The following is a 14969-nucleotide window of genomic DNA, read 5'->3' as shown; positions in this document are numbered from 1 at the left end:
GAGACCAAAGTGCTCGTGCACAGCAGGGACTGTTGAGTATCTTGAGCATTGCTCCTAAAGAAGTCAAGGAGTAGAGATGGATTGTCATCCTCAGGAAAATTTCCTGAGACAGAACAGAAGAGTCTGAACAAAGCAGACATTTCTCCTACAAGACTCCTGCAGGCTGCAACCCAGGCTTTTTTTTCTGAAGAGTTTTTATATCCACCTTACTTGCAAGCTGCCTGCCTAGGATCTCATTGGCATTCTGCTTTTCTGCTGTAATCTCATGTTGTTAAGGAGCGTGATTTTTGTTCTTAGCTGTGCCACATATAGAAGATTACATAAATACCTTGGAAATCTTGGGAGAGGGAAGACAAAGAAAAAGAAGAAGAAGAAGAAGAAAAACCAAACCTAAACCACCAAACCCTTCCTCTGAGAAGCACGTGTAGTCTTCCTCTCAGAGAAAATTCTCTTTAATGTAGGAGGAAGGCAGACATGCCTCTTTACCAGGAAAGCCACAAACTGGCTTTCTAATGGTCCAACTGTGTTAATGAGCAATTACAGACCAACACACTGAGCTGAGGTAGATTTATTCTTCTAGCAGCTGTTACCCAAAGATGTTTTGATGGAGGAGTGCTTTTTCCTGCTTTTGTGTCTGTGTTGAACTCATGTAATTTCCATCTCCTGCCCTCCTTTCCCTGATAAATAGCTATTCACTTTCTAATTTGAAGCTATTTCATAAAGGTTGTACTTCTGAGGTTCAGCTCTCCTGTTCATAACCCTCAAGTTAAACCAAAGGATAAGCCCGGAAGGGGGGGATGGCTTTCTTTGCTCCTCCTTACAGCACAGTGGTTTGATTTCTCACTTTGATATTTTCAACAGTGTGCCCCTGGCACAGTAGTAAAATTGAGCTGTGATACAGGACCCTTTCTCTTGGGTTGCTGTGAACGTATTCGAGTTCTGAAATTCTCAATGACAGGGTCCACGCAGGTGCTGAGCGCAGCCAGACGAGCTCACTGGGGGGTGGACCCTGAGCTGCAGTTCAGTGGAAGCACTGCGCAGCACCGTGTTGCTCTTTGCAATACCGAAAGATTGGCTTTTTCTTTTAAAGTCTGAACCCGATCAAATAATAAGATTTTTATCAGTCGCGCTTCCTTCTTTCAGAAAGAGTGAAAATTTGTTAAATATGCTTGCAACTCGGGAGAGAGGGAATAAAACTTCAAACAGTGCTGCTAAAAACAGCCTGGGCTGCTTTTGTTTGGACTTGCAAACCGCAGCAGCTTAATGCCTCCATTGTATGCAGGGGGAAATATGCTAATTCGAAGCACATTTCCCATCAGAAGCCCTTTCAGGCCTGTCATCGTTGAGATATGAAGGATGATAAAAGCGGGGAGAAGGGGGAGGCCCGTATTCTGGGAGCGCGGCTGCTGGTTATTGTGCACAGGGAGCGGGGCTGAATAGGGCTGACGAGCCCGGTCACCCGTGAAGCCCCAAGGCCGTGCGGGTTCCCATGGGCGGCCCTGGCCCCGCTGGGACCCCCGCCAGTGCCATTAGGGCAGGGGTCCTGGAGAGCGCTCCCCAGGCAGCCGGGACAGGGGTGGTGGGGCTGCTGGCAAGGTTTGCAGCGCTGGCCACCATCACCCATCCTGCAGCTCTGTAAACCAGTATTTCTTCCTGGCTAACACGGACAGCTACTTTCTGTTCACTTTAAGTGCAGTTTAAGCTGAAATAACAGATTTTTCGTGACAAGGCCTCCATCGATTCCTTTCCAAGTTGCTGCTGTGTGCAGGGCAGTGGTGCTCACTGGCTGTGCAGCACTGAGCTCCCTCAGTAAAGAGTTGCCTTCGACTCGGGGAAATGGGGGCTGACGCAACTGGGGTGATTTTTTTCTTCTCGGTTATGCAACAGAAGGGAGTCTGTGAAATGCTACTTAGTCTGTTACCACATTTATATGATTGTATTTGAGGTTGAAATAAATAGATTCATCAGTGTTTTGTATATATTGAAAAAATCCCTAAACACTAGTCTTTACTGAATGATATAGATAAAAGCCTAGAATTTGATTTTTTCCTTCTCTCTTAAAGTTATGAAAAGGTCTTTAAATGGTAGAGTTTGTCACAGAAGCCTGACACTGTTGGTCCAGAGCTTGGGAGTTGCTCAGTTTATCCAGGACTACATTTTCTGTTTTCTTTTAAACAGATGCTAGTGTTGTTTTATTGTAGAGAATTTGGGATTAAGTGAACTCGAGTTCTGATAATGTTGCTATGATATTTGCTTGGAAACTGCCTGAAATGGCAATGAAAATTTAGTTATAGTTGGTTGTTTGTCTCTATAAACCTGCAGTGTACTAATGGCAAATTACACTAAGAAAATGGGCTTTTGATTGCATTTGCAATCTGGTGATGTTCTCTCTGCATTAGAAGTATGTACAACCCTTGAACACACAATTAGTTTCTGAGGACCATAGCTGGAATTAAGTGCTTAGAAATACTTTTAAAGCTGTGGGTGGTCTTCAGTTTCTTCCCTGTACTAATGAACTTGTGAACAGGCAAATTGGGCTGGTTGATTTTGGCTTGACATGAGAAGCTGTGATCTTTTTCTGCAACCTGTGGGCAAGTCTGATCTGCAATGAGAAGAGCTCTGTCCCAAGTTGAGCAACATGCATTTGGTCGCTTCCAAGACAATCAGCCCATACTTGACATAGTAAAGTTTTTTTGATACAGAGACACAGTTCCTCTTACAGACAAAGGAAAGAACCTTAGCCAGAGCTTGGGGTGTTTTCTTGCCTTATGCTTTTCTTGTTCTCGTCTCCCAATATATCCATCCCTTCTCCCTTTCCTTGATTCCTTGACTTCTTTCTTTTCCTCCCCAAATGGTGCAGAAAGGTAGAGCAGATGATTGTACTTCAGGAATCGGTGGTGGTGATAGATGTGCCTATACTACTACTGAGATCAAAAAAGCCTGGTACCATTTTGCATAACAAATGTGAGGGTCTCCAGAGTAAAGAAGTAACTACAATGCTTACTGTTTACACTTGGGAAGCTCTGAGTGCAAGAGAAATTGTTACAAATGTACTGAAACCCAGAGAGCAGAAATAAAATGGGATGGGAATGATACAAGGAATAGATGAAGAAAAGTAGATGCTAAATGAATTTCACTCTGATTCATGACAAAGTGCAGAAATGATGCCTTTCAGCTGCTTAAAACAAGTGAATGTCATGTTTGGAAAGAAACGGAGAAATGGGGATGTAACTAGGCAGTGTTGGGGTGGGATTGCTCAAAAGAGAGTCTGGGTGGTTTTCAGGCAGCAGGACTGGAGGCCATTTCAGAGGCTGGGATCCTGCTTCTTCTGGAGAAGCTGCTCTGTCTGCATTGACTGCAGCAGGGGCCTGTCATTGTGCAAGCCCTCCTTTGTGCCAAGCCTCAAAACCTGCCGGGCCACAGAATGGCTCTTCCCGTGAAACGACTGAAAGGCTCCAAGCTTGAGACACTTAGAAAATTAGGCGAGACAAAGTGTTGGAAATGTATACTCTAGGGAATAATCCTGCCCTGGCAAGGGATTTTACTTGACAGCCTATCTGGGAATCCACGCTGAAAGCTGCTACTTTGTCCTTAACTCACCCTATAGCACTTTTGTCTCGGAGCTCACTTTGTATGCAGGATCACCCATTGCTGAGGTTCGGCAAAAATCGAGGCGTGACATGATCCAGACGGAGCTCCAACCACACTCGTTGTTAGCAGGTTAAGTCATTCCCTGTTTATAAAGGTAGAGGGTGGGTTTTTCTCTTCATTTCGCTGAACTCCCTGAGTGCACACTTAACTTTTTATGGGCACAAGTGAAAGACCCGTTAAACATTTCAGCTGCCGTTGTTTGTTGTTCATCGGCGGTGTTCTCAAAGGCTTTGCAGAGCGCAGAAAGAACAGCTACTTTATACATGACTGGGATCCCAATTGCTGCAGCTAGAGAGGATTGGAAAAGCTAGGCTGGGCAAAGTTGCCTGGCACATATTTAGTCGATGAGTTAATTGGACACCCTCAAAGTGGGACTTGTTAATGTCCTGCTGGTTTCCTAATGAGGATATCTGCTCTTGCAAAGAATACAATGATTAATTGGGGACCCTTTCATTAGTGTCTTAACTGAGGATTTCATGACTAGTGTCTTGTGTGTGAACAGAAACTATACTTGCAATTCAACTGGCAGTCCAGCGCTGCATGGCAGGACTGGTCCAGGATCTTTCCCAAAGTATAGTTTAATTACACTGGAATGGGAATTTTCTGTGTTAGGGAAACAACTGTAGTTGTGGTGACTTACAAGGTGCTGAAAGTTCAAACAATGAATTTCATACCAATCATTATTTTGATGTTTTCTTTTACATCAACATTTTGACTGTCAAATTAGGTGGGCTTTTCAAAATGTCGACACACTCAATAATCCATGAGTGGGGGCTGAGCCTTGGACTGGTGGGGTGAGCCTTTCACCCGGGGATGCTGAGGTGAGTGGCTAACGGTACCTAAGAAACAGTGCTCCTGCCGCACAGTTTAGCTCTGCTGCAGACTCCAGTCTGATGTTGGCTGACTTGGTTCCTGACCCTGAAACCTTGAGCTGGAGGACTCTGTAGCACTGGGATGGTTGTGCATTCACTATTAAACTGAATGCTATTGCGTGACTCTGTAAATTAGTTTGCATTCCTCACAGTGGTACCAATGATGCTTGTATGCTTTTCTGCTCAATAAAAATATGTATGCAATCGTTTACATCTTCATATACATATGAAAACACACACGTGTTTTTTGCATATGTGTACACACACAGAGCTACATGATTTATGCATGAAATCCTTCATGACATTCATGAGGATTCTCCATCCCTGACTCTCCCCATGTGTACCCCCAGTGTGGGGTACCCAGTGAGAGGTACCTTTTTATAATCAGTGCTCCTTGGTTTCTTTTTGGGAAGCTATAGCGTTTTGCAATTCTTTATATTTCCCTGCTTTTTTCCATGCTTTGTGAAAAGACTGGACTGAGGCCAAGACTGAAGAACAAAACGAGCACTGAATAGATGAGAGATTGTAGGTGGGATCCTGAAGTCTATGTGAAGAGTGGGAGGGTAATTTTGAAAATCAGAACTGGATGTAAAGTTAACACAGGATTGTCTGGTTAAATCTCATTTTGTGGAGCAAAAGGATAAGTTTGGGTCAAGGCTGAACTCAGTGAAGTTTATTTATAGATAGAGAAAAAAATTCAACGTGTAACCTCCCAATACCAGTTCTGTCTCAAATTCTCATGTTTTTGGAGATGAAGCAGCTGTATTAGCAGGAGTATATTATGATACCTTTGCTGCCTTCCAAATTGCTGGCAGAAATAGCTCTTCTACAAGTACAAGAGGCACTTCTACTTGAGTGCCAGCAAGTGTGACATAAATATCTAGGATGCTATTTCAGTATGTCCAAGTATTCAGAAGCTCTAGTTATTCTTCTGAGATGGCACTAGGCTTTGGCAGTAGTATTGGAGAAGAGGGTTCACAGCAAAGCTAAAGATGTTGGATTGTCTTCAAGGTGCAGAATTAAGGGAACAAAGGCAAAAGACTTGAGCATATTATTATCCTGCTGCACTGCAAGGCAGAGAATCTCCCCTCAGTTGTGAGGGACAGAGGGAGCAAAGAAAGGTGATTATGTGTGTCAATATCAAGAACCTAGTCCTTAAAAGTATGGAGGAGCATTTGAAGTACTGTGAAGGGTTTCATAAATTAGTCATGTAAGTGAGATCTTGCCACTGATGAAGAGAAAAATTATGCAAGATAGGGTAACTCAAACCTTGTTTTGCTGCCTAATTGTAAAGTTAAAGCATTTGAAACTTGCCATGCAGTATACTTAGAGAAAACTGTACATACTGCCAGAAAATTGTTGAGCTGGAGTAGAAGCTGAAGACAGCCATTGGAACTGGAAGTCTGAACACTACCTGCTTAATGAAAGCTCCTTCTGGGGGAGATGCTAGGAAGCCTTTGCTTTGGTTTTCTGTATTTCCATGCTATTTCAACTGTAGAGTTCGAGTTTGGGCTCCAGTTTGTCAGTATATTTCTTTCTGGCTTGCCAAAAGCATGGTGCTACTCCAGGCAGCCTCACCAGAAGGGGGTGCAAGAGGTGATGCTGCTTCCAGTTTAGTTTCAAGTGTAGCCTGTTTTGTTTTCATTTGTATTGCCTTTCCTCAGATGTCTTTGACATGGTTGAGATTTCTGTATTTTGTCTGTCAGAGTTATGAATTGTTTTCCCAAGGTTTTTTTTTTTTTAAATACAAGTTTCTTACACCCAGGAAAATGTTACAAAGGCCATTACTTAGATTAGATAAATGAAATCTGGCTTTTTTTTTCTGTGCTGTTGACCACCTTTCATGAGCAGAAATGGAGCTTAAGTTGCTTAAGAACACAACAACTTTTGCTTTGGTTTTGACATTGATTACACCTCTTTAGGCTTTTTTGCTTTGGTAGCCTTCACATCTCTGCCATCTGAGTCATCTTTGAGACTAGGACTTGATGAGACCTAGCTGCTGGAAAAGCTGTACAGAGCCATCTATTCACTTTCTAAGGGATTTTTTCCCCCTTCCTTTATGTTCCAACTAAAGGTTAGCCATCCATGTATTGTTTTGGATCTGGGCTGTTCATTGCCTTTGATTCTCATTGGTGGCTGTGAGTGCAGTGGACTAAAGCAATGGTCCAGATGGAAACAAACAGGCTGGACAGAGAAACGTATGAAGCCCAACTACTGAACAACGTCTACTTTGCCTGCCTGCTTGCTGCCAGGCATTTAGCTTGGCAGCAGTTATTGCCATCTTCATGTGGCTTTATTAAGGGGGCCATAGAACTGGTTAACGTCTGCTTACCCTTCTGGGTGTAACTCAGTGATTTTCTTTGGTTGCAGAGATAACCACTATCCATACTTAAGCCTTTACTTTTGCTCTTTCTTACGGAAATCTGAGATTTAAACCCCTAAGTGCAGTGTTTTTTAGTAGTCTGTATTTTATACCATGTAAAAGTGCAGGGTTTTTACACTGTTATTCATTAATTAATTTTGTTTTCCTAGTAATTTAGTATGTCTGAAAGAACGTTTTTCTCTTAAAAGTACTTGCCAGGTATATGACTTCTGTGCAACTAAAAGCTTGTTGTCATGCTTTGATTTTATCCACGTGGAAAATTTACCTACATTTGCATAGGCATTTGGATTGGGTTTTCTATGCAAGTCTTTGGTAGCTGGTCTAAAGCTGGTTTGAACACAAGTGATTACATTGCACCAAGTGGCTTCATGTGTATTTGTTCTTTCTCCTGAATATTTTTTCCATATTTTCTAAAAAAAAAAAAGTATTCTGCAAGTTGTAAAATTAGCTGTTTGGACTATGTTTCGGTCTTGTTTGAGGGACGGTCTATGTATTTAACTTCTGGGTCTTGAATCTCATAGGCAAATCTCAAATTGCTCTTCAGCTATGTGAGAACACTCTTTATTACAGCTCTGTGAAGCCTTTGTAGAAATCGCAAGTGTGTATTCATCTCCTGAAAGCTTGTGAAGAATTTGCTGTAGCTTATGGTAGAGCTTCTCAGCCTTCAGGAATGTAAACTAGATTCAATGACATTAAAGATAGATGTTCAAAAGGAACTGGCACATGAACAGAACTGGGTTTTTAATATCTTTTTTAACTTCTACAATTGTGCTATTTTAACTGACTGAGCACAATGATTCAATAATGGGAATTTATTTTTTTTTTTAAACCTAGATAAAATAGATTTCAGCCTCTTTTTTTTAAACTCTTTTGCACAGAATGTGACTTGGTCTGCAGTGCCTTCACATACTTTCCTTCGCTGCTATTCATCCTGGGGTTTGGTAGTAGGCTCAGAGCTGTAGTTTAGCAGCAGAAACCCTTGCTGCTAAGCCCCCCTCTTCATTTTCCCTTTTATTTTGGTCTGCAAATAAAATGCTGGGCTGAACTCCTGAAACATAACTAAATGTAACTAGCTGCCATGCCTGGTTGCTGGTTATCTAAATCAGCCTGGTTTGTACAGCAGGTTTTTGCTGAATGTCAGTCTTTAAAATTTTTTTTTTTAATGCCTGCCTTTGTGGATTAGTCTTTGGCTGTATTGTCATAGGCATAAACTTGATGTCTCCCAGTCTCATCAGATATTATGAAAAGGATGCATCTGATTAAGGGAGGGAACATTGGATGAGACAACTTGCTGGCTGAGATTAATGCTCGAAGCACAAGATCAGCACTCATGTTAGCACTGGAGGAAATAGCATATAGTTTGTTTTATTTGCTCTGTTTATCAATGATGGGGCAGAAGCTTGAAAATTAAGGAATTACTTAGGATACTAAGTGGTTAAAACGTATCATACATTGCAGCAATCTGGAAAATAGAAAGAAGGGAGGGGGAGAACTTTACACTCATGCCTCGCTTGAAGCTTTTAAAGGATGATTGAGTAGGTAGAATTAATGCTTTTGAATAGTTGGGTTTGATGGTTTTTGAAGTCTTCAGTTCAAGCTCTTGTGAAGTTGATTCTGGTATTGTGCACTGGTTTCTTCATTGCTTGTTTGGGGAAGAGGTTATCCTGGGAGACAGTAGAGTCTCCCAACCTGCTAGGTTTGGGATTCTTAACCATCAGCTCTGAAGTCCTGAGCCTGCCTAACAAATTCTGCTTGCCAACAGGAAAGTGTGCAGCTGTTTGAAGGAGTAGGTCTCACGGATATGGCATGGAGGGGTTTGTTTGTGGGTTCCGTCCAGGGATAGTCTGTAACCAAAGGTTCTGTCTAATGTATTTTCTGTTTAAAAAAGGAAATTCCAGATTATATTTATATTTTCTGTGTATTTATCCTGATAAGTGCATTGATATTGTACTACTTGAATTAAGTTATGAACAGGCTTTTGTAACTTTTGGTAGTCAGAAGAGATGTTTCAACCTTTTAAAGTTTTAGACCTTCCAGTCTAAGTAAGCAACGATCATTAAGAATCAGAGATCTAGATTGTGACAGCAGTGAGCAGAAGTACCAACTGCACAATGAAAAGTTCCAAGAAGTTCCATTTTAATGTCAGAAGCAATCAACTGCTTTGACCAATGACTAAAATTTGTGTGACTTTCAGGAAGTAGGGTGTGTTTGGTATGGATTTTCAATCCTACTGGTGTAAAATGGGGAATAAAGCACTCTTTGTAGAATATTTTCTTTGTATATTCAGCATCCCAAATGTAAAGAAGATGTTTTCCTTTCTTGACTGTGGGATTTGAACAATTTTTAGTAATGGCTAAAAGAATGTAGCTAACATGTCACCTGCGTTTTCACCTTTTGGTTGATTCCTTCAGGGAATGTGTTTGCAGTGCATGATCTTGCTGGGGAAGGATTTCAGTATGTGTGTGGGCATTGGAGAAGACTGGAGAAATATGCCATATACCTGGGTTGAGGTCTCTTCTGGGGCTGCTGATTTGATTACCTTCAGGAACCTATTGCCTCACATTGGTTCCTGAGGATATTTCATCTCCTCTACAGATTAGCCTCATCCTGTTTATATAAAGGTCTTCTGAGGTGGGAACTTCAACTGCAGACTTTTCCTAGACTGCAGGGAAGCATTTTAGGCAAATACTTGATATCAAGTTTAATACTGTGATACAAAACCTTAGGATAAGTCCAAGACCTCTTGGCAGCTGGGCTGGAGCCTGAACTCTGAGCAGTAATGTTCAAAGCAAAGTAACAGCTATGGTGGCTGTGGTGAGAGAAGAGATTTTATGCACTAATTTCTTGAAAGAGAAGGGAACTTTCTCTAAATGTTTGGTGTGAGGTTTTTTGTGCTTTTTGCTAGACATCTGTAGAAATAAAAATGCACAGCAAAATTGTGGGTATAATAGCTTCAACTAGAAGAGGCTGAATTGCAGCTACAAATCTTTGGACTGCTTCCCTCTTCCCACTTTTCTCGTTGAATCTGTTATAGGGGACATTCAGTGTGTAGGTTTTAACATCCTCAGGGGTTGCTGAGTCTGCTAGGTGTCTTTGCAAGCTGCAGAATTGGCTGCAGTGACTGGACCACAAGGACTATTGCTCCATGGTTGCTCCATCATCCTATGCACAAAAAGGAGTGCCTTTGGGCACGTCTGCCCTGTGCAGTGTGTTGCACTGTGAGGCATTGAAACAAGCAAAGTGATAGGCAAGGTTAATTAGCCTCAGCACAGTACAGCCTTAAATGTGTCAGTTGTCTTGGGGTTTGGGAGGGGAATAATACCCCTATGTGGTTTTGCCCTGCTCTGTGGCACCCCAGCACGGGCCCCTCAGAGCAGGCTGGAGACACCTAGTCACCTCATGCAATGCAATGTTGACATGTCTTGGGTTTGTTGCTCCTAGAGCCAGGCTAGTACAGATTGTTAGATCATGCTACAGTCTGTCTGAATTAAGGGGAGCAATCAAACGTGCTGAACAGCAGCTCTGTGCTCACTTCCAAGCATGGCTTTAGGTCTCTAGTGGCAGACCTCCTTTTAAAACCCAAGCTGTGTTTTCTTAAACATTTTATCCTTTAAAGTGTTGCACGTGCATTTTGGGTTGCTTGAGCTCGCTTCCTTTCTGCTTGGTTGGATTTTCTTTTGCTTCTTTTTTCCCACTGCGCTTGCTAGTCAGAGAAAGAATTTAGATTTTCCATGTACATACATATATGCCCACTTTTGCTTTTATGCTTCTCTCACACAGTCTTTTGCCGTGGGTGAGCGGAACTTAGTCGGCAAAGAAAGCAAACAGAGAGAACAGACCCATCACCCCCCGCCCCTTGAAAGAGCAGAGGGCATGTGGAATAAATCAAAATGCGAAGCATAATAACAAGATCCCATGGGAAAAGGAGCCTTGTGATTGTGTGCCGGCGTGCACTCCTCTTAGAGACGGCGGCCGGGGGGCTCACCCCACAACGGCCAGGGGGCTCCTTTCTTTCTCGCTTGCATCTCCCCTCCCGATGTCACCGATTCATTCACCACCCAGAGAATTGATTAGCGTTTGTTGCGAGCCTTGGGAGACGGGGAAAGAGGGGGAGAGCAGAGGGCAGGAGGAAGGGGGCGCAAGCGGGTGATGCTGGTCCCCACGGTGTGGCGAGGCGAAGCACAGTTGGGCGCAGGATGGCTATTTTATAGCTGGGGACCGTGGTGACGTATAGCTGAGCGCTCGCTGGCACAGCTCCTCGTGGACCAGTCAGCGGAGCGAAATTGAAGCTGACAAGACTTTTCTGGCATTTTGGAAAGGACTGTAATCTACTGTAGGGGAGAACAGAGCCGCTCAATCACCGCCGCTGTAAATAGGAGACGGAAGGGAGTGAGAAAGGAGGCGAAGAGAAAAAGTGCTTGCTGGGGGGGGAGGGGGGGGCGGCATTTTTGGTGGATGGTATGAAGCCAGCCATGGAAACTGCAGCGGAGGAAAATGCAGAACAAAGCCAAGAGAAAAAAGGTACCCAGGGGTCTAACAATAGCCTGTTTAAATCTTTTCATTCAGGGGGCTTAAAGAGGTTTAGGCCAGTTTTGTCACTTTTTCAAATAGCTCTTAAACAATCATTACTGCATCTTCGGGCTTTCAGCCGTCCTTTCCTGCATGGCTTGACAACAAATTAATAGAGCAGCAATCTCTCTGTCTGCGTCTGTATTTGCTCTGAATCTATCCTAACCCTACCTGAAATGATGCTTGCAAAAGAAGTCTTGTTATTGCTGCATCTTTGAGGGATTTTGGTAAATTTGGTTTACAGAAGTAGCGTGTGCCTGTGTGTTTGCATGTTGTTTTCAGAGCCATAATCTGGTGTTTTCATCGAGACTAGCCATGTAGCAAGGCTTTGCAATGCAATGTGGGAGACCTAGGTTATAACAACATATAATAAATTATAATGTCACACAACCTTCATGTAGTGAGCTTGATGCCAAATGCTACTCTTATTTTTAAATTCCTTTTCTACGGTGTCATCTGGCAAATTTCACTTTTGTAGAGATCTGCTTGTACTATGATAATGGGGAACAATGCAATGAGTTTTTCAACATTAGATTTCAGGATGTGTTAATCACTGAGAATTGCTGCTTAATAGAGAGAACAATTCCATAGTAGTGGTTCTGTGGTAGGGAGATGGCAGCCCAGAAAGAGAGGTGCTTCATCCATGCCAGCCTTACAGGTGATTCTGTTTGGTCTGGAGTGCTGAACTTCAGAGGGTAAATTCAACTAGCAAAGGTTGTTTTGTTTCTGTGTCATGTAATTTATGTCAAATATGTGTTCCTCTTCAATGTAGCAGACTACTGTACAGATCATAGCAGTACTTTTTTTTGCTAAATGATACAGCAGTAATAAAATTATTTAAATTTCCACTGCCTTTTTACATGAATCACAGTATACTTTTTAACCTGTCGTGTATCATTTATAAGCAATCTGAGTATCTCGTCTGGGTATCTCATAGGCTTAGGCAGCTGATACACAACTAATACATTTCTCCAAGCAGAATTCTTTCATTGACTGTTAAACAGTTCAGATATGAACATGATAAATCGTGGTGCTGTCCAGTGCCAGATTCTGTTTTCCTACTTTGAATTTGGTTCCTGCTACACGCTTCCTATAATTCAAAACGAGCTTCAGTTTCAAGTAAATGAAATTTGTCAAGTGATTAGATATAGTACTACATAATCCCTTAGGGATTTCACAAAAGGAGGTCCACTGATGAGAGATTAAACTCTGAAAGCCATTAGTGTATGGGGACAATAACCCACCTCACTGCAGATTTTGAGTAATTAATGTACAAAATGGCCTGAATAGCTTGACTGTAAAACCACCTTGAACTGATAGATCATTCCTTAAAAATGACAGCAATTTTTTGTTCTCATTGATGATCTTCCTTTAAACTAATGGAACTCATGTTACAATAAACACCAAAGAAAATTATCTGTATGCATTAGCAGCTGTGCAAAACAAAATGTGTTGCTGAGTGTGTTTATGATGAGTTTATGGTTTCCCTTTTGTTTTGGTAAGGGTGAAAGCACAAGTAGAACAGTAAATATGCTACGAAGTCAAGGTGGTTGATCTGTTTTTTTCATCGGATGCAAGCAGGGGAGCCTCCTCTCCTAACGTTACCACCGTTTCCTAGTTTTTTCTGTGATAATTTTATACTTTGGATTCGTTATATAGGTATGTGTATGTAGCACTCCTAGGCTTTGTTCTTGCCAATTCTCTGATTTCTTAAAGCAACACATGGTCTCTCACATTATGCTCTGTATTTCTATTCATTTAAATTCCCAATATGTTTCACAGCAAATTAAAATGCAGAAATCTGAAACACTCCTACTCCTAGTTTCTATAGAAAAATAAATAGCCCAAAATCCCTGCAAAGTTACTGCCATGAAGTGGTCAGGTAGGAAGTATATTTGGTTTTGAGAGGCAAATTTTCCAAAGTGCTAAGTCTATTGAGCCTGGTTGGGTTTTTGATAGGTTCAGTGGGCATCAGGTACCTCTGAAATGGCAAGATTTTTCTAAAGGGCTCTTTCACCAGCAGCTCCCATGAAGCAAAATGAGCTTTTTCTCTATGTAAAGAAACTTGCAGGAAAATGTTTCTGCTTCATTTTGGGTATCAAACAGAAGCTGACCACTTCAAAAATATGTCCATTTACTCTCTGGACTGGATCTCTTACTTGTTATGCCTTACACGCTTGCCAGGCTTGCAACATTTGCATCTTACTCCAGGATCCCACCGGGATTTAGTATAATGGCTATCCTTTTTGAAATGCCCTAGATCCAGTGATTGCAAGGCAGCTGCCACAGACTGAAGTGCTGTCACAGAGTCTTTTAACTCTTCCTTCCAGAAACAAATTGTTAAGCCTAAGGAGGTAAATCAACATCTGAAGGTGTTTGGGAGATACTGCTATTGCTAAGACTGAGCAAGGGAAGATGCTGAACATTCTGCTTTGGGTATTCAAGTTCACACTCATTATGCTTTACCCTGCCAAGTTCTGGGAAAAGTATCTGCATTTAACTAATAGCAAATTTTACTTTTAAACTAAGAGGGTTTTTTTTCTCTTTATCAGAATTTTAAACTGCAGGTTTCCAGGTTTTGGTTTTAATGCAAGGACCTTCTCAATGATGTACTGCAATTTTGTGGAATAAATACTTGGAGGAAGTTGGGCTGGGACTACATGCTGTCTGTATACAGGGCTCCCCATGCTTGGGAGAACACTGGAGAGCAATGCTGCCAGAGCTCTTGGGGTGTGCAGCAAGGTCTGTTTTGAGTTTGAGCGCTTAATACAGTCATATCTGAGCAGTGGTGTCACATAGGTACTGGTTTGTGTTTCCCATCTCTGTAGCAAATATGAATGGCTTGCTGTTTTGGATTGCAGTGTAGTTGAGCCAATTTACACCAGCTAATGTAATTTATGAATAATTGCTGATTGATAAATTAAAATGATTGGTCTTATTTAGATTTTTAAAGTTTGCTAAATTGTATATGAGTTCTAGTTCTATATTTTAATAATTATTTTCATGAATCCCTTGCCTGATTCAGGCTGCTGAATACTACCCAGCTGATGGATTCAGTGTTTATCTGACATTTGTTTCTCTGCACCCAGATGAGTGGCTGCTGCCCCAGTTTTTTTAATTGGAAATGGAACAACCCCCATGTTGATGGAGATAAGAAATAAGTCAGCTTTATGCTGTGTATCAGCAGCCCTTATCAGAGGAGAACACCATGAAAGCTGAAGCAAAATGTTTAACAGATACTTTGCAGGCTGCAGGACAGATTGGATTCATTTTAAAGATGAAGGTTTACAAATTATTAAAAATGACAGGATTTATCTTGCAGGCATTAAATTAAATCAAAACGTGAGGACTGGGCAAGCAGATTTACTGAGGTAGAATTAATAAGAAAAACGAAATGCCGTTTTGCATCAGCAGTGAAGGATATAGATCCTGATACACATTAACAGAGACAAGAAGTTTCCCTCTTCATTTAACTATGAGAAATATTACAAAGT

The 14969-nt window shown here is 41.7% G+C and overlaps 1 protein-coding gene across 5 annotated transcripts in view; it reads left to right on the top strand.

Moving 5' to 3' along the window:
• Window positions 1–14969, top strand: part of GPM6B (glycoprotein M6B) — a 107927-nt gene that overhangs the window by 63974 nt on the left and 28984 nt on the right. Inside the window, exon 1 of one of the 5 annotated variants that reach the window (XM_017812228.1) lies at window positions 11046–11427. The exons of 2 other annotated variants lie outside the window; for them this stretch is intronic. In XM_017812228.1, the coding sequence (XP_017667717.1) occupies window positions 11367–11427 (61 nt within the window). In that variant the 5' untranslated portion in view covers window positions 11046–11366. Of the gene's footprint in view, window positions 1–11045; window positions 11428–14969 lie in introns of those variants that run through there. 2 more of the 5 variants (XM_017812227.1, XM_017812230.1) reach the window with 2 other exon arrangements.

The sequence above is a fragment of the Lepidothrix coronata genome, unplaced genomic scaffold (assembly GCF_001604755.1).
Source record: "Lepidothrix coronata isolate B3197 unplaced genomic scaffold, Lepidothrix_coronata-1.0 Scaffold35, whole genome shotgun sequence".
In the NCBI taxonomy this organism is placed as follows: Eukaryota; Metazoa; Chordata; class Aves; order Passeriformes; family Pipridae; genus Lepidothrix; species Lepidothrix coronata.
Note: the sequence above shows the minus strand (reverse complement) of the source record. Positions and strands in the feature narration are given on the sequence as shown.